General features: G+C 37.0%; 1 protein-coding gene across 5 annotated transcripts in view; it reads right to left on the bottom strand.

The window, feature by feature from the left end:
* Positions 1-7,720: 7,720 nt before the first annotated feature.
* The window catches only part of SFXN1 (sideroflexin 1), a 37,216-nt gene continuing 18,131 nt past the window's right edge, over positions 7,721-26,805 (bottom strand). For all 5 annotated transcript variants that reach the window (XM_020969121.2, XM_020969123.2, XM_020969120.2 and 2 more), the window contains 7 exons: positions 25,695-25,770; positions 24,255-24,340; positions 23,155-23,282; positions 20,093-20,142; positions 12,117-12,166; positions 11,737-11,784; positions 7,721-10,011 (listed from right to left, as the gene is read on the bottom strand). In XM_020969121.2, the coding sequence (XP_020824780.1) occupies positions 9,915-10,011; positions 11,737-11,784; positions 12,117-12,166; positions 20,093-20,142; positions 23,155-23,282; positions 24,255-24,340; positions 25,695-25,770 (535 nt within the window). In that variant the 3' untranslated portion in view covers positions 7,721-9,914. The remainder of the gene's footprint in view (positions 10,012-11,736; positions 11,785-12,116; positions 12,167-20,092; positions 20,143-23,154; positions 23,283-24,254; positions 24,341-25,694; positions 25,771-26,805) is intronic.

The raw sequence follows: 26,805 nt of genomic DNA, 5'->3' as shown, positions 1-26,805 counted from the left end.
AGAGGAATGCTCACGAGCTGTTCACTCGGAGACACAGCAAAGCTTCTAGCAGTGTCATTCTTCTTGGTTGTAGCTCATCCTTTGTTTCTTATGAGGACCAGTGACATCATGATGTCTTGACTTGTGTGTGAATCACATTTAAGCGAGAAACAGCTACACGCAGTCATCAGTATAGCAGGGTTGTAAGTAAATATGCAAGGGCACAGCACCAGAGCTGAAATTTAAGCCCTTACAGACCATCTAGTCCAACCCCTTCATCTTACAGATGAGGACACTGAGGCTGAGAAGCCAAGTGACTTGCCCAAGGTCACATAGGTAACTCTAGAAGTGAGATTTGAATTTAAGTCCTCTGACTCCAGTGCCAGTGTTCTTAACCTTGTGTTCCACTGCCTTAAGTTCTTTGCCTCTTAAATTCTGAGTCTGTCTCTGAGGTCATCTAGCCTGACCTATCCCCACTATGACATAGCGGGCCTGTGATTATCCAGGCTTTACTTGAAGCTGCCAAGCAAAAACGGTTCCTATCAGGGGCAGCTAGGTGGTGTGGTGGATAGAGTTCTGGACTTGGCATCAAGAAGACCTGAGTTCAAATCCGGACTCAGACAATTAATACTTACTAGCAGTGTGACTGTGGGCAAGTTGCTAAACCCTGATTGCCTGGCCAAAAAAAGAAGAAAAAAATTGTTCATATCTTTTGATCGAGCAATACATAGCAACATTTTTTTTTTGCATTGCTTAAAGAAATGACAGAACTGTTCAAAGAACTGATAATAAAATGGGTGTCTGTTGATTAGGTAATGACTTGTCAGCTATTTGGTAGAATTACATTGGTCAATAGTTATATATAATTGAATTGAATTGGAAGTATACCCCATTTGTCATCAGAAGACCTAGGTTCAAATGTTACCCCTGCTAGCTGCTTCCTTTGCAAACTTAACCTCTCTAGATCAGTTTCCTTCCCAGCAGATTGAAGGGGTGGACTCAATGAACCCTACTTGTATTTCTAAAATTTGGTTAAATCAACTGATTTCTTTGATCTTTACTTTCCTCAGAGCATGATAGGATTTAGCATTGGAAAGACTGTACAAATCGTGTAGCCCAGGGCTTCTTAAGTTTTTTCCACTCTCGACCCCTTTTTGAGTTTCTTTGGCACTGCTGATTGGCGTTGTGTGGCCTGAGGGCATGGACAGTGCAAAGTGCACGTGCTTTGTACTCAGAACCAAGGCTGAAGTGAAGTTGCATGATGCAACATGGGCAAGCAATCGCCAGAAAACACCTAGGATTCACTGGGTGTTTATTGTGAATTAATTTTTGGTAAGTGCACATTCAGAAACCTTTCATTGTTGCCGAATTTTTCGCAGTGCCATATGGGGTTACCACCCACACTATAAGAAGTGCCAGTATGGTCCAACCTCCTCATTGTCAAGATGAAGAAACTGAGGTTCAAGGAGTGGTAGGCCCCAGAATCAAACCCAAATCCTCTGAATAATCCAATGCTCCCTTCTTTTTTCCAAGTAAGGTGAGTAGTCAAGCTGGAGTTCATACCCAGTGAAGCAGGATGGCATCGTTGCCAGAGCCCTGAATTTGGAGGAATTCAGGAAAACCTTGGTTCAAATCCTACCTCAACTCTTATTAGCTAGTTATGAGTTCCTTGGCAAATTTGTTGTTGCTGTTAGTAGTAGTTTTCACTCATGTCCAATTCTTTGTGACCCCATTTAGGGTTTTCTTGGCAAAGATAAGTGGTATTTCCTTCTCTAGCTCATTTTATAGATGAGGAAGCTTAGGCAAACAGGTGAAGTGACTCGCCCTGGGTCACACAGCTAGTAAGTATCTGAGGCTGGATTTGAACTCAGGTCTTCCTGACTCGAGGCCAAGTGCTCTATTTACTGCACCACCTTGCTGCCCCTGGCTGATTAAGAATTGAAGAATTAGAAGGGACCTCAGCAGCCATAAGCAGCCTATACAAATAGGGAATTCCCACTATAACATACCTGACAAGTGGTTATTTGTCTTCTGCTCAAAGACCTTTAACAAAGACAAAGCTTTTGAGGCAGCCTATTCCACTTTTGAATTTTGTAAGCTCTAATTGTTAACAACTTTTTTTTTCCTGACATGCTTGGATTTGCCTCTTTGGCAAATTGGAGATTTCTACTGGTTCTGGCCTCTGATGCCAAATAAAACAAGCCTAATCTCTTTCTCACATGACTGCCTTTCACATACTTCAATCAATCAATGAATCAATAAATATTTATTAAGTGCCTAATATATTTTAGGTACTGTGCTAGACTGGGGGAAAAAAAGAGAAATATGAAATAATCCCTGCCTTTAAGGAACTTATATTCCATTGGGGAGACAACTTTTTGCTTCAGTGTTGGTAAGACTCATACATCTTACTGATCTTTAAGGAAGACTGGAGTACTACATTGGAGGCTGTTGGTTGTTTATTAACCCATGTATAGAATCCCTTAGAAGGCACTGTCATGAGTACCTCAAATAAAAGTTGGAAAAAAATCACCATTCAAAAGATATTGTAGGGGCAACAAGATGGCGCAGCAGATAAAGGACCAGCCCTGGAGTCAGGAGGATCTGAGTTCAAATCTGGCCTCAGACACTTGACACACACTAGCTGGGTGACCTTGGGCAAGTCACTTAACCCCACTGCCTACAAAAAAAATATATTGTACTTGCAGCACTCATTCATTCAGCATCTCTAGGGCAAACTCAACTTAGTTTATCATTTTTTTCTATAGTCTTTTAAACATAAGATACATAAAATCAAATGAAGTTCTTACTAACTTCTGACTGGCTACAGTAATAAAATATTTTCTATGATGAAACATTTTACTAAAGGATGTGGGAACGTAGGACAGTAAAAACATCCTTGCCATTAGGAACCTTTAGAAATACATGGGATTAAAAACATTCTCATCCCTAAGGGATTTCTGCTTTCACAAGACACAGGTTCAGAATAATTAATACGGGATATGTGAGTTATAAGTGACTGACTACAGTTAAGAAATATTTATTCAAATAGAATATAGTGTATAGGAGTTCTTCACAGATAATCATTGTTTATTCATATATGTACACACACATATATACACATATATAGACATATTGTGTATCCATATCTATATATTCCCCCCTTCCCCCACCCTTCCAGGCAAAATACAGCAGTCTTGTTAAAACCAAGATGGAATTATTTAGGTTCATAGTTAAACTCCATTTCAGTAACAATGAAATTCTTTTTGGTAAACATTTCAAAATTTTTCTCAGACCAGAAGTGAAAACATAGGCATTGTCATTAGTATGACACCAATGCAACAGAAGCCATTCGTTTCTATTTGCTGAAGAGAGACCTTTCCCACCAAGAGCTGTTCCCTCAGACCTCACTGGAAGCATCATTGCTTTGATCACCTGGGCAGCAAGGTATGGTGCATAGTCAAGCTGCATTGTAAGTCTGTGTGGTTTGTCCTTCATACTCCAAGAGGACCATGACATCAGGGAGATGATGACATGACTTCCAGTTGAAATTGATTTGAGAGGGAGGGCTATGCAAAGTCATCAGCCTCACTTTCTCCTCCAGAGCCATCTGGGTCCAGTGGCCAGATATCGATCAGGATAACTGGAGATGGCCCGGGATGCAATGGGAGACCTTGGCCTCCTGTTCTCGTTTTGAATGAGGCAACACCCACTCAGCGAATAGGCCTCTTTAAGAAGTGAGTCAAGAGATGGCCCCTTTACTCCCAAGCCAGAAGAGGCAATTTTAAGAAATCTATTAGTATATTCATTACACATATCATATTAATATGAAAATCATAATTCTCTTTAGAATCTTAGTACAAAGCAGCCACAAGGAATTTCAGGGGCACTCAAAAGCTTGGTTGATGGATTATGATGGGTAAACTAATGGGTAAATACAGGCAAGGGAACTTTACTCAGCTAAACTAATTTGAGGTGTCCTCAATGTTGATTCTTGGGGAATATCATATTCCTGCTAATAGCTAATTAAATCTTGTTACCTGTTGAATGACTTGAGTGTCTCACTTTGTTCCACTATCTAAACTACCAGGATTAACTTTTAGAACAATTATGGTACTTCTAACAATAAAATGAACACTTAAGACACCCTGAAATAATTTCTAAAAGTCTTACCCATTTGTATGTCTGTGTGTGTTGGGTGGGGAGCTTGGAAAGTCTGGCGGATGGTAGTGTGGACCAGAAGTGTGATTTAATCAAAGCTGGGAATTCCTCATGAGGAAACTATGCCCTTCTCACTTCACCTCCCACCCCAGCCACCACCAATAAATAGATTTGATCTCCTTTGAAATTTACTGTCCAAAAGTTCATTGGGGGCAATGAGAAAGTAAATTAATTGCCCAGGGTTACATACCATCAGCATATGTCAAAAGCTAGAACTGGAGCCTGACTTTCTGATTCTGAGAGGAAGGATTCAGTGCGTTTTCTGAGTAGTCATAGAATTAATTGGCATTAATAGAAGTCATAGAATTATATTAGGTCAAACTGAGGCCACTTTAAGGGCTATGAAGAATTTTCCTACACCTTAAACAGTTTTCTAGGCAGCAGAGGTGAAGCATAGAACTTGAGAGACGGAAGGGATCTCAGAAGCCATCCAGGCCATACCATTTATTTCATTGTGTTTTATTCTGATTACGAGGGCACAGATTTAGACTTGGATGGGACCTTGGAGGCCTTATAATCCAATTTCCTCATTTTATAGATGGACCCAAGGTCCAGAGTGGTTAGGTGACAAGGTCACCTAAGAATATCTGATAAAGGCAGGCTCTAAACCCAAGTCATCATATTCCAAATTCAGTATTCCTTCCCCTGTTCTATAAACTTAATCACAATCTCAATAAATATAAACAAGTCAGTCAAATAAGGAAGAGTTTCAGAGTTGAAAAGGCTGTTAGAAGTCAACCCACACCAAATACTTATTTTCAGATATAGAAATTAAGACAGTGTACACTACTCTATGCTATTCACTACTGCCAATTTAATTCTCCCTCTGGCTAAGATGCTTAATGGTCATCCAATACCAGTAAGCTGAGTGTGTTTACTCTGAAATGCTCAAATGGATGTGGTCTTGACCAATTTAGGAATTCCTTTCAATGGTATAGATCACAGTCCATTTGTGCCTTCACAGACTACATGAATCTCGTCCATGTGTTCTCACAAGTTTGCCACAGGGAGCCCATCCAATGTACTAGAAGCCTCTTTTGCCTTTTCCTGACATTGTAAAGGCAACAGTGGGACAGCCTGGCTGTCCACTTGTCATCCAGCACTCTTCATGTGACCAGTCCATCTGTATTTATGTGGACATCTATTTACATATACATCTGTATATCATACATACATATATACACATGCGTACAAGCATATACTTTTATATACATGCACAGACATACATACATATGCATTTGCTTTTTTTCAATCCTCACAAATTACCTTCTCTGGTAGGTAGGGCAGGTATTATTACAATTTTACAGATGAAGAAACTGAGGCTCAGCAAGGTTGACTTGCTCAAAGAAGCAGCAGAGTTGAGATCTGAATAGCTTCTGGCTCTACTTTTGATATTCTACAGCAGATGCAGTCCATGGGCAATATGCAATCTATAACACTCTCAACTGTGGCCCCAGGCAGAGTAAAATGTAGTTTCTATCTGATTTTAATGTTGATAAAATTCACATATAAACATGTGGTTATTGAGTTCGATATGCAGCCCACAGGGATCCTTATGTATAGTTTGGTGCCCCCTGTTTCTACTTGAGTTTGACACCACTGTTTTACAGTATCACAACACTGGAAAAAGCACTGAACTCAGACTTAGGAGAGCTCCAAGTACAAATTCTGCCTCTAAATACATACTAGCTGCGAACCAAGTCACGTTTCTAGGAGCCTCAGTTTTCTCATCTATAGAATGGGGATGACACCTATGGTACTGCACAGTGGTGTTGTAAGGCTCAAAGTAGATAATGTATAAACAAAACTCTAAATCCTGAAATGCCAGGTATTATTTCATTATAGTATTTATAACTGTACTACAACTACCTCAGTATCTTCTGGTGCTATCATTTGAAACTTTAGTCAGTACCCTATTTGACTGCTATGATCCACCTCTTGTTTGGAGGTGCTATTATTCTATCAATTGGCAGCTAAGTGCCAGAGTAGATAGAGCACCAGGAGTGGAATTAGGAGGATCTGCCTCAGACATTTACAAAGTAGGTGATCCTGGGCAAGTCACTTAAATCTGTTTACCTCAGTGCCTCATCTGTAATATGAGCTGGAGAAGGGAATGGAAAACATTATAGTATTTTTGCTAAAAAAAACCCAAATGGAATCACAGAAAATTGGACATGACTGAAATGACTCAACATTGTATGAATTTCTTCCTGTAGAAGTATGGCTAAATGACGAATCATGTACATCTGATTAGATCCATTTATCATTTACTGTAATTGAAATTACAAGGCTAACCCCCATTTTCAGAGACTTTTCTTACACAGAACACATATTTATATTAAATATGGTGTATTCTAATCCTTTTTGCTGGCACTGAGTTGATGTTGTTTTAAGAGCCCCTTACGACCTTATCTTAGCTTTACCATTAATACAGATGAGCAACTCTTCTCTAAGCCTTATCATTCATTACCTATGGCATTGAAAGGTTAACTGACTTGATCCAAATCAAACAGCCAGGATACATCAGAGGCAATGTTTGAACCTGGGTCATCCTAACTCCGAGGCTAGGGCTCTATTTACTACTCCACAGAGCCTATCATAGAGTGTTATTATGAATCTAAAAAGGATTTTCCCTTTCTGTCAAATGATGGGATTGGCCTAGAAGACCTCTAAGGTCCTTTGCTACTATGACATTATATGGCAATCATTACAGGAATGGGACAAAACTGGCTGAGTCTTACATTTATGTGGACTATATATTTTTTTCTTTTCACATAACTCTTACTGGGTTTTAAAAGTTAAAAGCAATAGCAATGATACACTGGCATTTGACCCATGCAGCCAGGTGGCACATACCAGGTATGGAGTCAGAAAGGATCACCTTCCTGAGTTCAAATCTGACCTCAGACACTAGCTGTGGGACCCTGGACAGGTCACTTAACCCTGCTTGCCTCAGCGTTCTCATCTGTAAAACGAGCTAGAGAAGGAAATGGCAAACCAGTCCAGTACCTTTGCCAAGAACACCCCAAATGGAGTCATGAAGAGTTGCCTGGGCACAACTGAAATGACTAAACAACAATAACAATGACAACAAACCCCACATCCCCAGCCCATTCTAAACAAACACCTTAAATAACTACCACAAAACAGACGGTCGGACCAAGTGAAAATTTAATGGAACAGTTCTTCGTTTGCGATTTCTTCAGACTTGTTAAGTTGGATTTGTTCTGTTAACTAGGACAGGTAGAATACTGGCTTTGCTGGAGAACAAATATTTAAAAAAAAAACTAGTTCTTTTCACACTCTTTTGGCCTAAGAGAATTTCATTAAGAAATGGGGAGAATTATTACCAAAAGCAGAAACATATTCTTCAAAGAACGTACAACACAAAGACTAGGTTTCTCATCAGGAATTTTAAGTTACTGACAGTGATTCAGAATACTGTGCTTGAAATGCATGCAACCATTAACTAAAATTTAAAATTACATTTATCTGGACTACACAGTTAAAAAGAAGACAATTTCATTTCAATTTGAGTTTATTTAATATTTCATCCAGTTGAATTTAAATAGTACATTGACTCCATCAACACTGGCAAGACATTGTGCTAATACTGAAATTAATAATATCAGTCACTGCCATCACTTAAAATTATATTCCTCTTTTAGAGCATTAATAGAAATATTAATAACTATTCATCTTTACCAGCTTTAGGATCTTATTGCACTTTATTTAAATTTTTTTAAAAAACATTTTTTCTATAAGACCAGCATAAATTGCCTGAGCTTTGCTCATTTGTTCTTCTTATTAATACCATAAAACCTACAGATAAATGATCTGCAGAAAAGCATTAATAGCCTGAAGTTTCAATAAACAAACCTAAAAAAAATATATTCATGATATTTGTCATCTTTACGTCTGTGCTTTGGTCACATTTCCTTAGCATGTATAACTTATCAGTCTTCAATCAGTCTTTTACTAGTGAAAGACACACACGTAATACGAATCAGCTATTAGTGTGGTGAAATAATGATACAAATGAATTGCCAGGGAGGCTTTCAAGGTCAAGTGAGGCAAATAGAATATATGAAAATCAGTTCACTTAAACAGAAGTCCATCATCATGAATATGTTATGTGAGGTTTCTTTGCATCCATATTTGAGCTTATGCATGTAATTAATCCAAGAGCCATCAAGCAAACTACAAAGGTCTATGTGGAATGTCAGATTTTTCTAGACATGTTTATTGCAATAAAATATACGCAATGTCAGAATACCCTGGGGAAGCCATTTTTCTCCATCTAGACAGTTTTAAGACAAAAATGTGAGGTGAAAGAATGATGGAAGAGATACAGGTAAGGATCATTCTTGGAGACTAAAGCTTCAGATCTGTTAATCCTTTCAGATGAAAAACACGCAAACAAGAAAAAAAATCTTGTTTGTGAGAAAATTTACTCTGATCATGCAGTAAAAATATCTCAGTATTCTACTGTTTTCTAAATGTCCACACATTAGCTACCTTTAGCCCCTGCATAACAAGAATCTACTTTCAGCGATACACTCAATCATCTTGTATATTACTTTGAACACCTACAAATTTGAAGTTTAATGTCTAATCTTATACCAAATTTATTACATTGCCAGTTGTTACAGATGACATAAACAGAGGGGTGTGCATACTGACTATATTCAAACAGAAGATGGAATGTAATAGAGAACATTCAAGTACAGTTTGTAAGGTCACTAACTGATTAATAAAATACAAGGTTTTCTCGGTCTTTCTCAAAGCCAAGAAAAGCTTGAAGTAAGAAGCCAACGCCAACACAAGGAACTGGACACATAAGCAAATGCTTGCTGAAATACTAATTTTAGAAAATCAGAAAATCTTGATTAAATATCCGTTTTTCATATACTTTTAAAATACAGTATTGATAAACTGTAAGTATGACAGCTTTAAATGATTTTAAATAATGTTATTTAAGTAATTAGTAATAGTGTAAATAACAGTAATTACTCCAAAGGAAGGTGGCTGCCTCCTTAGGAATTTAAAAACAAAAGGATATACCAAAAAAAAATTATTATCCATATTGTCAAATGAAAAAATTACCAAGAGTAGAGAGCTTGTAAGGTTAGCCTTTATTTTATTAAACAAAAAGGCCTGCAACAAACTATCTTTTGATTTGAGCCTAAAGAAAAAAGGAGAAATCTGGGTCTGTGCTGCATATAAGAGGCAGCAGCAGGCTGCACGTCAAGAGAGATGATTTCAACATTCTATCCTCTTAATCTCTGGCCTGCTCTGAATCGCTTCTGTGTGTGGAGGTCCTTCTTGAGGGGGGATAAAAGCTGGATTTATTTTTTTTTTCAATCACCTTCCAATGCTTGATATTTAGTGTAAACATTTTTTTAATCGATTGATCAAAAAATATTTCTCAAGTGCCTGTGTGCCCGGTTTTGTGCTGGATGTGGGCTGTTAGAAGTTTCTTCCAAAACAGCAACCCTAAAAGTGACAGGATGGGTTTGCTCACAAGGATAACAAAGTCCTTTGAATTAAGGTATAATTTTAAGTAACAGATTTAGTCAATAAGGTAAATTTGGACACTATGGAATAATTAACTAGTTATAAGAACACAAGTGAAAGAGTTCTTTTTACCAACACTGGCATAATGTATTTGGGTTTGCATGATTATCCTTGAAGTGTTCAAGTCTTCTCCCAATTTATAATCCCTTATTAAAGTACACACGTTCTATTTCAGGACTGGTCTCTTGAATCTTGGCTTTCAATTCTGGCTCCAAGCGCGTAACAGACATCGAACTGAATGTGAAAGAAATGGTAATGTTATGACTTGGCCAGAATTCAAGAAGTGAAATGAAGCATCCACACAGATCAGGGAGTCAGAAATGAATTGATATAGGTTGAATATTATTTGATTTTTGGTTAAAAAAAATCCTCCTTCCCCTTTCTCAGTTGATTTCCAACTCTCCCTTAAAGCCCAACTCAAATGCCACCTTCTCTATGAGGTTTTCTCTAATTTTGTGGGGCAATCCTCTCCTCCCTCAAAGCACATATGATATTGTTTTCTTTCTATTGCATCTATGAAGTACTATATATTATAATTCCACCTGTCTTATCCCCCTTTTAGACTGAAAGCTACAAGAAATTAGGGTCCATGTCTCATCTAAACGGTTTATTTTCTTAAGCACCTGACACAATACTCTGTACACAGTTAAGTATTTACATGTTTTTTTTTTATCATAACTAGGTCAGAAACAAAGTATTTTGTTACTACAGAAAAATAAAACAAAACATAGCTTCTTGTAATGTCTAAAACGCTAGTCTACATACTTAAGAAAAAGGACTAGAAAAGATTTCATGTACTCTCCAAAATATAAATTGTAAATGCAAGACATGTTGTAACAATTCAGTTTTGGTCTACTGAGGGTAAAACAGTGATTATAAAAAGCAAAGGGAGCAGCTAGGTGGCACAGCGGATAAAGCTCCAGCCTTGAAGTCAGGAGGACCTGAGTTCAAATCTGGCCTCAGACCAAACACTTGACACTTACTAGCTGTGTGACCCTGGGCAAGTCACTTAACCCCAATTGCCTAAAAAAAAAAAAGCAAAGACAAAATACACTTCTGTGAAATTCAGTTTCTTCAACTGTAAAATGAGGATTGTCATATGCAGGCTGCTGCCCTCACAACTTGGTTATGGAGAAAGTGTTTTGTAGATAGCGAAGTACTCCAGAAACATGAGATTTGTCCAGCTACACAGTTGGTAAATACTTCATTTGGGAGCCTAAACTCAGATCTCCCGACTGAAAGACCAGTGTCTTCCTTCATAAAATTATTTCAAAGATCCATGATTCCAACAATGTCAAGACTCTTTCTACAGTTCCAGTGGACGGTCTTCATCTGCTACTGTGGTAAAAAACAAAAAAAACAGAAACACTCTGGCTCTCTGGCTAATGAGTCTTTGTGCAATTAGTCTGGCCCACAATCTGTCACCAGAGCCATATCCAAAGGCTTTCTAAATTAGCAGGACTGTAATACAGCCTTCCTCTGAGAAGCCAGGGTTGCCTTTTAATCAAATGAAGACATCAAAAACAATCTCTCAGTAAAGTTATGAGGATGCAGCACTTTCTTTATTAGCTCTAATGAGCTAAGGTATATACTGAGTTTGATTTGATTGTATTTAAATCTTTTTTTTTTGCCTTTTTTAGTGAGGCAATCAGGGGTCGAGTGACTTCCTCAGGGTCATACATTTAGTAAGTGTCGAGTGTCTGAGGTCGGATTCGAACTCAGGTCCTCCTGACTCCAAGGCTGGAACGCCATCCACTGTGCCACTTAGCTGCCCCTTATTTCAATCTCAAAAGCAAATCTGTACTTGAGTTAATGCATGCCTTATTAACACTGGTGAATTCTTTCACAATTCCTTCAAAACCCAGCATCTCTTTCCTTTGCCATCAGAAGAAGCCTGGACCCAATCCAAATTAAGACTGCAGCCTTCCTAAATTGAAATTTCTCCAAATAACATGTTACCTTTTCTGAGGAAACAGCGCACAGCACAAAGGCGTAGCAAACACCAAACTGTAAAAGAACAGACAGAGAGTTTATTATTCAGATAGTAATGATAGGCAATCTTCATTAGGAAAAAAACCAGATAAGCTACAATTAAATAGCTATCTCTCCGCTACTTTGTATTTTCTCCAACTAACTTGTTTAAAATAAAATACTGCACAAAATGATCTAATGAAAACACAGGCCAAGTTAAGCTAAGCTTCTCCTGCATAGTCTTTATTCCACTACTGGCCATCCAGCTTGGTTTCACATTCTCTCTTCCCCCCCCATACTCCCTTTGTAACCTCTAACATACTTTATCCCTTAAAAGCAACAGAATCAGGAATCAGAGTATTACTCACCAGAAGCCAACTAATCCAACTTGAATTGGGGCACTCATCCAGGGGAACCTCTGTAATAGAAGTAAATTAACAATCAAAATTCTTTTGCACCAGATATTTGTGGACAATTTCTTATGCTGATGAAAGACCTGATTTGGGGCAGCCACTATACAATTTTTGTATAATACTGACAAGCTGCCAACTCAGGCTTTCTATCCCCATCTAAAATCTACAGATGGGTAAGTAATCAGTGACCTTAATTAATACTTGAATATATGAAATCTGTACTGCAATTCAATCACAAATTAACTTTGGTTAATTTCATTACAGTTGATGCCACAAGTATAAGTAATGTCCATAACATCTTTTTGTTGTTATTTGTTTTGTTAATGAGAATACAGTTAAGTGGAGTAAGTTTGCTGGTCTTTGGTTAAGGAAACAAAATGCTGCTGGTTTAGGTTAATAAAGGAGGTAATAAAAATAGACCTAATTAATGTACTTAAGAATTACTGTTACCATAACCACAAAAGCATGAATCCATCCCTCAATGATGAACACTTGTGGAACACAGAAATGGCTAGAATAAAGCAATCAACTTGTTTTAATGAAAACAGTTAAGTTAGAATCTACGCAAGAGACATGTTTTGAGATTCAGGCCTAAGTTTGGAGAGAAGAGAAGACAAAGACAAAAGATTTTACAAAAGAATATTTGTGTGAATTAGCAAAGTTACTAGAAAGGGGTAAAAATGAAAAAAGTGATTAATTATTACTATGAGTAATACACTCCAGTGCCTAGTATAGTGCCTGGTCCTATGTAAAGCCTAAATGGGTAGTAGGCACCAGATAAATTGTTAACTGAGTACACTATAAATTGGAACTAAAAATTGAGGCAGGTTTTTCCAAAAATGATGGAGAGTTGGGGAACTAATTAGATCTTAGTTAGCCACTGCCAATGATACATTTTCTTGCTTAGTGATAATAAACCCAAAAGAGTACTAGACTTTAGTCAGGATACTTGGGTTCAAATTCTCTCTCCCAAACTGACTGGTTGCATGATCAGTCAAGTCATTTAACCTCCCTGACTCTCAGATTTCTCAACTTTAAAATGGGGGTAATAATATTTGTAATTAGCTATCTCATTATTATGAGTAAAGTGCTTTCAAACCTTCATATTATAGGAATGTAAGTTGCTATTATTATTCCCAAATTTCCCAGACATATTATGCGCACCCTATTATTCCCTGTATGAGCTTGCAGGATTGAGGACTCTCAAAAACGCTTAATAAAGAGGACAGAATTTGCAAACACATGAGGTAGGATGATGACATTTAATTCCCAAGATGAGTTGACCCCAATGATTAGGTACTTTCCCAAGCCAAGGTAGTGACTTGGTCAGAAGACAATAACATACTACCTTAAGTTTTGTACAATTTGACAAATGAATGTCTCAATGTACAAAAGTTGACAGGACTGATCTCAGAGAATTCTGAAAAAACAGTAACTGTAGTTGCTGTGTGTGTTGGAGAAAGTTAAGGACACTCAACATACATTTGGCCCCTTCTTTCTACTCAATGCTTACCACCCCAGTTCAGATTCTTTTCACCTCTTGCCTAGATACTGTATTAGATTCCTATCTGGTATCCCCGTTTCAAAGCTCTCCCTTCTTCAATTAATCACCCACACAGCACTGGTAATATTTTAAGGCACAGGTTTGACAACGACATTCTTGTGACCAAAATCCTTCACTGGGTATTTATTGCCTCTAGGATGATATATAAATTCCTCAATTTGACATCTAAGGTACAATACAAATTGACTCCAATTTATCTTTTCAGCCCATCTAGACTTCAGTTATTCTCATCTCTCACCTTCAGGAATTACAGAAGTTATATATTTTTCCTTCTCAACCTCATCTCTCTGCATTCTTATCTTCCTCCATGAAGTTTTTTACCCACTATCCCATTCAAAAAACAAAACAGAAGTGATTTAAAAGTTAATGTTGGTAAATACTCAGTGGTCTAAATCTTTTGAAGAATTAAAATTCTTTTCAATAACCTTTCCATTTTTCTTAAATATGTAAGGAATAACTTATGAGAAATACGATAAATATTACCAACATAAGCAGTAGAAACTGTAAATTTTGTAGGTCACAGTAATTTCAAGGCATTTTAAGAAGAATTATGGTACAGTGAAAATGACACTGTCTCTGGATTCAGGTCCAGGTTCTAATCCTGAAGCTGTCAAAAGCTAGTTTTGAAGTGCTGATTAGGACATAATTTATTCATCTGTCCTAATTTTCCTCTTGTGTAAAACGAGCAGTTGAACTGGATGATCTCTAAGGGCCTTTCCAGGTTTATTTAACATTCTACATTTTAAGGAGCCCTTCCAACTCTGACAATCTAAAACTCCACCAAACTTGAATTTAAATTAAATGTGCAGTCTTCCATATACAAAGATGAAAGATTGGACTCACCACTAGGTAGCAGTAGCAATAAAAATAAGCTTTGGGCATTTTGTGAGAAAACCCCTGGAACAGTGGAAAAATCTCCTGGTTTTACAATCAAGAGACCCTGGATTCAAATCTTAGCTCTTTCGCTATATGACCTTGGGCAAGTTACTTAGCTTCTCTATGCTTCAGTTTCCTGATCGGTAAAATGATAAGGTTGAATGAGAAAAATGGCCTCTAAAAGTCCCTCATAGCTCTAAATCTACATAGTATAATTACAAAGCAATGAGATTAATTTCTAGCGTGGCCCAACATCATATTCCCTCCATTAGTCTGTTGGGAAGTAGGGGATTCAGTCTAAATCCATGGAATATGAGATTTCTTCTACATATTTTATACAGAGGTCAAACCTGCGACTTGGTATATTTTGTATAACGTACTAACCAACTGAGATAATCATACAATGAGTAGATAGGATACCTTTATGAAAGAACAATTTTTTAATTTAAAATTTGGAGTGAATCATTATTTGAGATGCCAATAATTTAATTACTAATGACAGCTCATCAGAAAGATTATAGAAACCAGTTTTTTTAAGCTAGGCAATGGGGTTAAGTGGCTTGCCCAGGGTCACACAGCTAGTAAGTGTTATGTGTCAGGTCCTCCTGACTCCAGGACCAGTGCTCCATCCACTGTGCCACCTAGCTGCCTCCCATGGAAACCATTCTTAATGAAAAAAACACTGATAAACACATCAAATTTTGTGCCACTTTCCCACTCTTGATGTTTTCTCCAATTAATTCTTTTGGAAAAGATAAGAAAATAGAGATACGTGAGTCAGATTGAGGACCTGACCCCCTGTTGGAAGTATAAAACCGTAGGACACAAAAAATGCTACCAATGTTCCCTGGCATTTAGAAACACTATGCCATCATGGGTATGACAGCAAAATCAAAGGAGACCTGAGTTGTAACAGAAGGCTTCCCATTACCTCACTGTATGATTTTGGATAAGTCATTTGTCTTCTCTAAGACTTAGTTTCCTCTTTATTTGTCCATTGAGGGGACTAGATTTAAGATCTAAGGATCAATCCAGCTTTGAAAATCTATGACTGAATCCTAGACTAAGATTAGTCATGCTGAACTGCATCATGTAGAAAGAAGCAATGCATCAGAAAATTATGGAATGAGGAAGTTTACCATCCACTCATTAATAATCTCTCCATGGTTTAAAATGCAATGGGAAAAAAAAGGAATCCTCAATTAAATTACTCCCTTTTTCCATGGGATGGAGAAGACACTTGGTGCTGAGAGGTTATGCCAACAAACGTACAACTAGGGCAAGACTTATCAAGCTAGACAGCTAAAACTTTTGACTAGGCTTGGCAACAGATTATGTGCTTATCATAATACCAAAATATGAGTCTAAGAAGACCTGAGGAACTCATGTAGTCCTACCCTCTCCTTTTGCAAATAAGGAAACTAACAACCAGAAAGTTAAAATACATGTCCAGGGCCACACCACAAAAGTCACAATTGAACCCAGGTCTTCTGACTCCAGAACCAGCAAGTTTTATACTGTACCACATACTCTTCTTCCCTAGTGAGAAAGAGGCCAAGTGTGGAAAGGTTCTCCAAAGATAGCCACAAGATGATTCCTTTTTTGGCCTTAAAAACTCAAGATTTATGTGTTCTAGGTTTTGTGATCTGCAGTTATGAAGGGAGAACAAAACCTTAGATCCTCAAAAGATTCAATTAAGAAAGCAACCCAAAAGAACATGACTCCCACCTCTAGGAATTCTCTTCAATGACTGCAATGGCCAACAGCTACAATGGTATTAAAATGAATTATTATGAGCCCAATGTGGCAACTGAGGCCAATATGAACTTTTCATTGACTAGATTTTAAGATCTTTCCTAGTAACTTATCACATTTGGAGGACTTCTCTACATTGACAAAGTTAACCAGACTGAACCTACCACCAAAACGTAGCAATGGAGAAAAGAGAGGAGGGACAGGAGAGCACACCATAAAGAATCAATCAATAGCTTCTGTAAAGTAAAACCTTCTATTAAGGCATAATGTAAACACCACCATAAAGTCATGGAGACTACCATCTCTAATTCTAGCCCTGCCACTGGTTCCATTCTTTCTTTTCTTCCAATCACAACACAACAGGAAACTGAGGCTCACAGAAAAGACATTACTTGGCCATGGTCCCACAGGTAACAAATAGCAGAGCCAGGCTTGTAATCTAGATCTTCTGACTTGGAGTCCAGGGCTCTTTTCACTATATCCCACTATTGCTTCCCTTTTTCTCACACTGCGCTGGAGAATTCCTATTCCAATAACTCCTTGATGTATGAGGTAGGACAAAGGATTTCCCTGCAAGCAAAGAAGCCTGAGGTATGAGAGTGGTTTGTAACTACCTGCCCAAACTAATTATGAATTGATATGCTAACAAGCAAGGAATTAGTTTAACTTTGCTGAAAAACTGAGGATAAAGTATGAATGTACGCATTATGTGATGAAGATCTGCACTGAGGTGATGGCCATCAGAATAGAGAGAAGGGGCCAGATGCAATCCATATTTGACAGCTTCTTCACCTGGCAAATGAGGGAGCTGGACTGGATATTTAAGGTCTCTAGCCCTGTGACCCTATGATTCAAGCATGTATGATGTGCTTTGCAGATAACAGGCAAACCTCTTCATTTTATTCCATGACAGCCCTTTAGGAAGCTTAATATAAAAGGGCTGAGAGGGATTCATAAGATCAGAGACCTAGAGTTAAAAGACACCTCGACAGCTGTCTACTCTAACCCCATTTTACAGATGAAGAAACTGAGAGGTCTGAGAGGTTGTGACTTGTCCAAGATTACAGAGGTAGCAAGTACTGGAGGTGGTATTTGAGGTCCTCTCACTCCAAAGCCAGCCTTCTTCTACTCTACCATCCTCATATTTGCATCACTGGCCTGTCTCTTCATACAGAGAAATAAAGTAGCTTCCACTTGCCAATGGAAGGAATTATCCAATGGAAGGAATTATCCAATGGATGCAGTTATGTCCTATCTATATATAAAGACAGCCTGCCAGAGTCAGAATACGGCATCAAGTCCTAGTTCTGCCTCTCAGGACTTAATGTGGCCTCGGGCAAGTTCATTATTCTCTCTGGGCCTGTTTTTACACCTGCAGAATGAGAAATTTGGACTAGAGAAACTTTTAGATCCTTTGCAGTAGTAATATTGTGATAAAAGTATAGTCATCCCACTAGTACTGAAATTCACAAAGAACAAAACTCAAAATCATGAGAATGATAAAGTAATACTTGCATTGTACCAGCTGCCCTCCCACTCCCCCATCTTCAATTAGTCAAAAAACAAATTTTCCCATTTTAAAAAGGGCTTTAAAAGAGAAATGCACATTTCTTTGTAAAATCATTCATATAATGTTAATGGGAGCATGTCTGTTAATAAAGTAGATTGTCACTGCATTGGAGCCAAACTCTGTGAAATAACAGACTTTTGAAAGTCATGAAAAGACATGAAGAAGGCACTGGTTAAATCAAAGCTCACTGCTAATTCATTTTATAGCTAAATTATGGGAAACACAGCCAACAATAGCTTTGTTCACCTGAACTCACAGTTTGAGAGGCAGAGAGAAAGGAGCAGGAGAGCAAAAACGACCATGATGGTGCCACTGAACATTATATGGCCTTGAAGAAATCACTTTCAAATTCATCTGCAAAATTCATAATAGCCACTCATTGGTTATACTGTAGGTTAAACACTAGGTGGTTGGTTGCCAAATTCAATCTTCTTTCCTTCTTTCAAAAAAAGTTGAACTGATGTAATACTATTCCCATGCATACATTATCAACTCAGGCCTTACTCTAAAACATCTGTTTTACAACTTTTTTTATTTTTGTGAAGGGAAGGGAGTGCGTAACTCTTATGCATGTTTGAGACCTCTCTGATGCTTCCAAAGTTGTGCATGACATTTTATCTCAAGAAATATAAGAACGAGAAGTCTAATAACTAACTACTTGTAAATGGCAGCCCAGTTCAGTGTGTATATGTGTACGTACACGAATTATACATATACACACATGCTTATATATGTGTGAACATATATATGTATATATACGCATACATGTATACACCCACATGGACACTAAAATTTATATTCTCTTCCCAAAGCCTAAATTTATCTGATGAAAATAGACTTAACTGTGACAAAAACTTTTCTATTCTGTCACCATATTTATTGATTACATTGGATGAACTCTACCTTGCAGACTAGATAATGAGGTGCCAGAGACAGGGATCATGTAGTTCTTATTTTCTATCTCCTATAGCACCTTGCATAGCATCCTGCCATAAAAGAAGTTATGATAATGTTTGATGAAATGTAGTGTTGACATTCTAGACATTCCCAATCAATCTTATTGTGCATCAAATGATACTTTAGAGACTTGAAAAGTTAATACACTTCTTTAAGTGTCTTAACTTACCATTATAAAATGACCTTAATCAATGCATTTACATAGTGATTAAAATACCACACTAATGTGCATAAAACATGAAGCTTTTCCCAATCCCTCAAATGCCTCCCTCCTAAACTACCTTCTGTTTAACTACTTTGTATTTATTTACATTTATTCTCCTTATATTTATCACACACACACACACACACACACACACACACACACACATACATACACACACTGCCTCTTCTAGAATGTAAACTCATTGAAAGTAGGGATTGTATCATCTTTTGAATTTCTTTCCTCTACACCTAGCAGATAGTAAGTTCTTAACAAATGCGTGCTAACTGAACTGAATTTGTTAAAAACAATTTTTACAAATGCCACTCCAAGGGTACAGGGCTGCCATGATAAGTGGAAATATTTCTTTTTCTCTGAAAGTGTTGTTCTTGTATTATAACACCACCTTCAAAACTGAATAATTTATTCTGAATCATCATAAATTCCTCTCTTTTCTTGAGCTGGATCCTATTCTATCAAAGAATAAAACTTAGACACCAGTTTTCAAATAAAAAATAAATCAAATGATTCACATTATAACTTATAGTATTGGGGTCATGGTGATCAAAATGGTGTACCAAATTTTTGATGGGGCCATCAGAAAAGCTATTGAGGCATTAATACCGTATTTAAGGAGGAAAGGTAGTGCTCATTCAGAATGTTCTGTAGGGTAACTTTTAAGTTTACTAATCCAAATCCCACCCCTCCCTTTCACTTTTACATCAACATCCAATTAAAGCTCAAGATGAATGTTCAGTGTGGTCTAATAACTCAACAGAAGTAGTGGGCTTATTACATCACCGTAAGCTTTTCAAATTTTTGAAGAAAATGCGTCTGGAAATACAGAATATATTTTTATTTGAACAGAAACATTTTATTCAAACACTTTTTATTCTTTCATCAGTTTGCATGTGAACAGGGGATTAACTGAAATGGGAAATGCTGGAGGTAGCCTGGGAAATTTGACATATAAAAAACAACTGAAAAGATGCCATAAACAGACTTACCTTTAAAAATGCTTTCTTCTCCAAAGTGTTCATTATATATGCAGGAATGGCTGCAAGCAAAGGAAAATGTTCTTAAAACTTGAAACATATTGATCATATTTAACATTCCTATTACAATCTTGTAGCAAATTCACATCTGTCTAAACATGGACAAAGGGAAAAATATCTTAAAGAATCCTCTTATGTATTAAAAAAAAATCTGCCGATCCCATTTGCTTATAGATGCTAAAGTCCTAAAAATGCTTCTGTTTGCAGATGACATTGTATTGGGTACATCAAGTCCTGGAACCCTGCAGAGCCTCCTGGAAGAGTTCTGTAATCACTCAAAAAGTTTTTGACCTAACCATCTATAAGGAAAATATTAAATGGATGAACTTAATTTGAGGTCATGGATAAACATCATAAAGGATGGGTAGGTTGGTATGGATGAGTTTGTGATTTGCACTGTTTGAGGGACATCCAAATTGAGATCCCAGAACTACTTGAGTATTATGTTATACACTGAGAGTATAAAATCACCTTGGGAAACTTGAATACATTTTTAAAATTCACTATTTTAAAAAATCTCAGTGTATAACCACTGACAAGATCAAAGAATTATGATTTATTTTCCTCAGATTTTTAAATTTCAGAAGATTTTTAAGCAAAATGTACATCCTTTGAATAATATTACTTCAACCTGAAGACACAAACTGAAGTCTCCACTTCATTTCTTCTTTCTTTTGTAAAGGCCTCCAGGAAACTTTTCCCAGATATAGTCAGCTAAAATAATAATAACTTAGCTAAGGGCAATATGCTAAGTTCTTTTCAAAATGTTATCTAAGGAAAATACAAAGTTATCTCAATTGCAATCAATCATACCATCTTGAATGTTTTCACAATCTTTATTAGACTACAGTTATGGCAACTTTCCAGAGGTTCCAAATGTCTTTTGGTTTTTTTTGCTGAGGCAATCGGGGTTAAGTGACTTGTCCAGGGTCAAGTAAGTCAAGTTAAGTGTCAAGTGTCTGAGGTTGGATTTGAACTCGGGTCCTCTTGATTCCAAGGATGGAGCTTTATCCACTGCTCCACCTAGCTGCCCTCCAAATGCCTCAAAGTAGTTTGAACAGAAAATCTATACTCGTTGAAGATTAAGTAGTTTACAGAAAAAAATTACAATAAAAAAACAAGCAAAACTTGGTAGAAGGATGATAATGAAAATCTTCCAAAATGAAAGATCTTATGGATAGCTCCCTTATGGATGAAGTGACTATAAGAAAGTTTCCATTAAAGAATCAAGTCACCTTTCAATCAAGTCACATGTTCAACAGTGTTCACACAGATGGACTACAAAAGACTTTGATGTGAAAGATTAAATTAACAATCCAATTTACAAAACATCAGAGAATCTACGTGTATGGTATGGTAATGACTACTTATGGAACACACTATGCTATGGAACACACTAGGTGAGAAACCCTCCATAACATGTGCTGAGCTCTTACTGGATCCTTCCTTCCTTCCTTCCTTCCTTCCTTCCTTCCTTCCTTCCTTCCTTCCTTCCTTCCTTCCTTTCTTTTTCTTTCTTTCTTTCTTTCTTTCTTTCTTTCTTTCTTTCTTTCTTTCTTTCTTTCCTTCCTTCCTTCCTTCCTTCCTTCCTTCCTTCTTTCCTTCCTTCCTTCCTTCCTTCCTTCTTTCCTTCCTTCCTTCCTTCCTTCCTTCCTTCCTTCTTCCTTCCTTCCTTCCTTCTTTCTTCCTTTCTTCCTTTCTTTCCTTCTTTCCTTCTTTCCTTCTTTCTTTCTTTCCTTCTTTCCTTCTTTCTTTCTTTCTTTCCTTCTTTCCTTCTTTCCTTCTTTCCTTCTTTCTTTCTTTCCTTCTTTCCTTCTTTCTTTCTTTCTTTCTTTCTTTTTTTCTTTTTTTGGCTAAGCAATGGGGTTAAGTGACTTGCCCAGGGTCACACGGCTAGTGTTATGTGTCTGAGGCTGGATTTGAACTCAGGTCCTGAATCCAGGGCCAGTGCTCTATCCACTGTGCAACCTCGCTGCCCCTGGATCATTTCTTTCATTATAATAGACATTAGAGAATGCACACAAGTGAGAAATCCTACAACCCTGATGATGAGGGCAAAGAGTTGAATCAAAAGATGTACCTCAGTGTTCATCATAAATACATGTGAGATAAACAGCATAAATATGAAAAGCTCAGAGAAGGCTTTTTATACATAAGAGGAACTCTCTAAATGTGGCATTCATGGGGAAAGTTTCAGTTACAGCTCACATCTCAATGCAACAAAAATCTAAAATTGAAATCTTCTAAATATCCTGTATGATATAAGCAGTATCTATAGCATTCATGACTATACAAATTACTAATTTTCTCAATGCTATCCACATCCAAAGAAAGAACTATGGAGTTTGAATGCAGATAGAAGCATACTACTTGCTCTTTTTTTTTCTTTCCTCTTTCTTGTGATTCCTAATATTGGTTCTAATTCTTAGTGAAAATATGTTTAATAGGAATGTATATGTATAGCCTATATCAGATTGTGTGCTCTCTTGGGGAGGGAGGTGGGGAGGGACAGGGAGAAAAATTTAAAAATCAAAAGGTTATGGAAAAGACTGTTGATAAATCAAAATAAATTTTTAAAAATTTAAAAAAAAATTAATTTTCTCTAGGATAGGAAGGAGAAAAACTTTCCAGTGTCACTGGACTAGCCATTCATGAATTCTACTCTGTGATGGCATTTTGTTTCAGCTATCCTCTAGCTATACCCTGGGAAGGCTTTCAATGTGGACTGACAGACCTCCAAATGATTTATAATCAGAGCAGAGGCTCATTTCTAGGTAAATGGATTCCTAGTCCAAGGCTAAAACAGGGTAGTTTTAGAAACCTTTAATAAATTGTTTTAAGAGACCTGGTTTAGGCCATAATCCTTGGGATTCCACTTGAGTCAAATAATTCATTGGTAGGACTTAATCCTTTCCCTAAAATTTAGATATTTCTATTAATGGTTATTTTTTAAATCTAATCTCCCCCTTGCCTCAAAAAAAAAAGGATTAAGTTATCTAATGAAGTGTACAAACCCATGCCAGGTGCTGCCATAAGAATTCTCGAGACTACCACCTGTGCGATGGCTTGTTGTGCAGCATTAACTGATTCACCTAGTCGGTTTCCATTTTCATCTGTAACAGGAATACCAGCTTTGAGCTCCCTGTAGAAAAACGATTAAAAAAAAGGTTACATATACCTTTCCATCTTATGGACTAAAATTAATATTATATTCAGTAAACACACAATCCTTTTAAGACCTAAATACCGATTATTTTTTTCAAAACATTACAAATTTTGTTTTTGGTGTGACAGAAAAATATTATAAAAGTACATCATTTTTAAACTGTTACATTGCACCAAAAAGAATTTAATCAATAACATGCCACTTTAAGGCCAAGATGACATCTTATAGAAAAACCTAAGATAACACCTTAGAGGCAGGTATTGGGGTAGTAGATGGAGAGCTGACTTGAGAGTTGGTCACATGTTGGCTGGGTCACATTGGGTGAGTCCTTTAACATCTCAGTGCCCCAGGAAATCCTCTAAGGCTCCACACTGTAAAACAGTTTCCAATCTCCTTTGGTAAAGGGAGTTTCCTCACTGAATACCTATACCAATGAAATCACAAGTGCAATAAAAAAAAATCTTTGCTCAGGAGCAAAATGTAACCCATAGTTTCTCAAAAGAGATAATATGCTGGATTACGATGACTTAATCTTTTCCATACCGGTACAAAAACTTATATAGTACTAGCGGATACAACATGCTCCATTAACAGCTACTAACACTAAAGTTCTAAATCCCACTTTTACCCTGGTGCTTGTAATATGATCCAAAATGCCTTTTCTTGTTCTTTCTTCTCCTTTAACTTTTGCCAGTTCTAAAAAAATACTTCCAAAGATATAAATTAATATTACTTTAAGCCTAAAACAGGAATTTTTTTAATGGTTTTGGGCAGCAGACTTTTTTTGTCTAGATCTAATGTCTCACATAACTAAATGTATGTCTCAAAATACCTTAAAAAAAAACATAAGGGCACCAAAACTTTTTATTAAGAGATCGTGCCTACTACCTAACACAAGCTCAGATTCAGAAGGGATATTTCTATTTCAAAAGAGTATAATAATCTTACCTTTGTCTCATTAATGGAATATTAATGCAATTAGCAGCAGCTACAGCAGCAAAAGGAACCAAACGTCCTATAAGGGGTGAGACATGCTAAAAGAAAAGAAAATTTCAAAATCATTTTAATACCTCTGTAATATTGAATGAATACTATATTTCTCCATAAAAAAAACTATTTAAAATTATAATCCCATAAATTAAATTCAATTTAGCTCACTAAACATTTATTATTTCTCTACTATGTAGAAGGACCCATTCTAGGCTAAAGAAGATGCAGACAAAAAAAACCAAAATAGTTCCTGTCCTTGTGCTGTTCCTGGCCTAATGGAGCTTAAAAGCTAGTATGGATAGTAAAATGAATATACAGTATAAAATATAGAAAGGATATAAATGCATGTATAAATGCTAAATAAAAAAAAAGGTCTGAGGAAGAATAGAGTACTATTACCACAATTGAGGAAGCAATAGGGTTAAGTTATGAGGCAGGAAGGCAGAGCCACTAGACTTAAAAGTTATCATACTCTAATGCCTACATACACTATATTGTGGTTGCAGAACTGTCTGTCTAGGAAGGAAGGCAAGAAGAATCAGGTAAATACTTTATGGTAGAGCAGCGTGACTCAAATACTTTGGCATTCAAGTATGATTTTCTATGTGCCTATGATCTTCTATGCTCTGTCCCTGGGGAAATCCTTTGCATCAGACTGTGCTGTCCAAGAACTAGGGGCAGAGAGAACACTGACAGGATAGTTGATGGTGACTTTGTATCACAGAGTTAACAAGAGATGTGTCCTTGGCAACACTTTCTGAACATTTTCCCTATTCTCCGGCTATATTTATTTCTGCTTGTGGCAGTTATATAGCCAGAGACTGACACCACTTCCGGTTTTGTTCTGTGTCAGGAAAATCCTCATGGAGGAAATGGGATAGAATGCTAGGCAGTGAAGGATATGGGATGTCAAAAGGCAGTAGACACAATGGAAGTGTATACTGTGACATAAAGATAAAATACAAGATGAATATAGGCAGGATGAGCTCAGGAATGGTGACATATGTTAGAAGAGATCATAATTATTTTATATTCTATTATACATGCTTTCAGGAGAGCACAAAAGGTCAAGCTTTAGTTTTCAACATTGTTTCATGTAATGATACTTTTATATACTTGGCATATGCATACACACACACAAACACACATACACAAATATATATATATATATATATATATATATGATGAAAATATGCATATACATATTTAATTAAGACCTTTAAATTATTCTCAAATCTACTTGTTTGGCATCATAATAGAAGAGATAGGTCCAGTAGGCATTAGGCATTGATTACAGCAAGAAGGAATACTGGAGGAAAAAGGCCTGGGGAAAAGTTACAGAATTAGATGGGAAAGAAAAGATGCCAAAAAGTTTAACTGTGGAAAAATAAAAAATACCTTGGTTAGTGCATTAAGTCCCAGTGCGGTTATTACAGCACCGGTGGTGGCAGATACATATGCTGTCCCCAACTGGCTGTAAAGAAGAACACATATGTCACACTCAGGTAATAAAAAGTATTGCAATACTTTAGCCAACAATTATGGACAAAAAGAGTAAACAGAATCCAAGTCAATAACACAGAACTCGCTATATGCTTGTCACGCTATATCCTCCTCAAATATCAATCAACTAAAATTTGTTAAGTGCCTTCTATGTGCCAGGCACTGGGGATACAAGGGCAAAGAATGAAACAATCCTTAGGGCAAGGACTTCATGTTCTAATGGGGGAAGACAAGTACATATATAAAAATATACAGAAACTATAGAGTAAACAAATAAAATTAAAGAAAAAGTAATTAAATGCAAGGTAGTTTGGAAGGGGCGGCACTAACAGTTGGGGAAAATCAGGAAAGGGTTCTTGAAGTAGATGGTGCTTGAGCTGCTGTCTTCAAGGAGGAGAGGAACTCCATGAGGCAGAGGAAAAGGAGCAAATGACTTCCAAGCATAACGGTACACAGACAGATTAGCCATGTATGAGGAACAGGGAGACACAGTCACGTTGGCGGAATCATGGAATACAGGAGGGGGAGTGATATACAATAAGACTAGAAAGACAGGTAGGGGCCAGGTTGTAAAGAACGAGTTAACAGGGGAGTTTACAATTTACCTTAGAATCAATAGGAAGCCACTGGAGTTTATCCAGTGAGGGAGTTACATGTTCATATATGTACTTAAGGAAAATTACTTTGGCAGGAGTTTATAAGCTGGACTGGAGTAGGGCATGACTTGAGACTTCCCCTGAAAACCTGGAAATTGTTATTTCTAACAATCTGATCAAGAGGTAGTGAGGTGCCAAATTATGGTAGTAGCTTCATGAGTGGAAAAGAGATGTGATGATAGAATGTCAAGATTTGGCATCTGATTTGATATTTGAGAGGAAAAGTAAGGAGTGAAGGAAAATGCTGAGATTTATAATTCAAAGAGACTAGAAAGATCGTGGTGCCTTGAACAGAAATGGGAAAGTTTAGAGAGTCTGAAGGGAAATATAAGTAATTCTATATTGGACAT

Source organism: Phascolarctos cinereus, unplaced genomic scaffold, assembly GCF_003287225.1.
Source record: "Phascolarctos cinereus isolate Bilbo 61053 unplaced genomic scaffold, phaCin_HiC Scaffold_2;HRSCAF=192, whole genome shotgun sequence".
In the NCBI taxonomy this organism is placed as follows: Eukaryota; Metazoa; Chordata; class Mammalia; order Diprotodontia; family Phascolarctidae; genus Phascolarctos; species Phascolarctos cinereus.
Note: the sequence above shows the minus strand (reverse complement) of the source record. Positions and strands in the feature narration are given on the sequence as shown.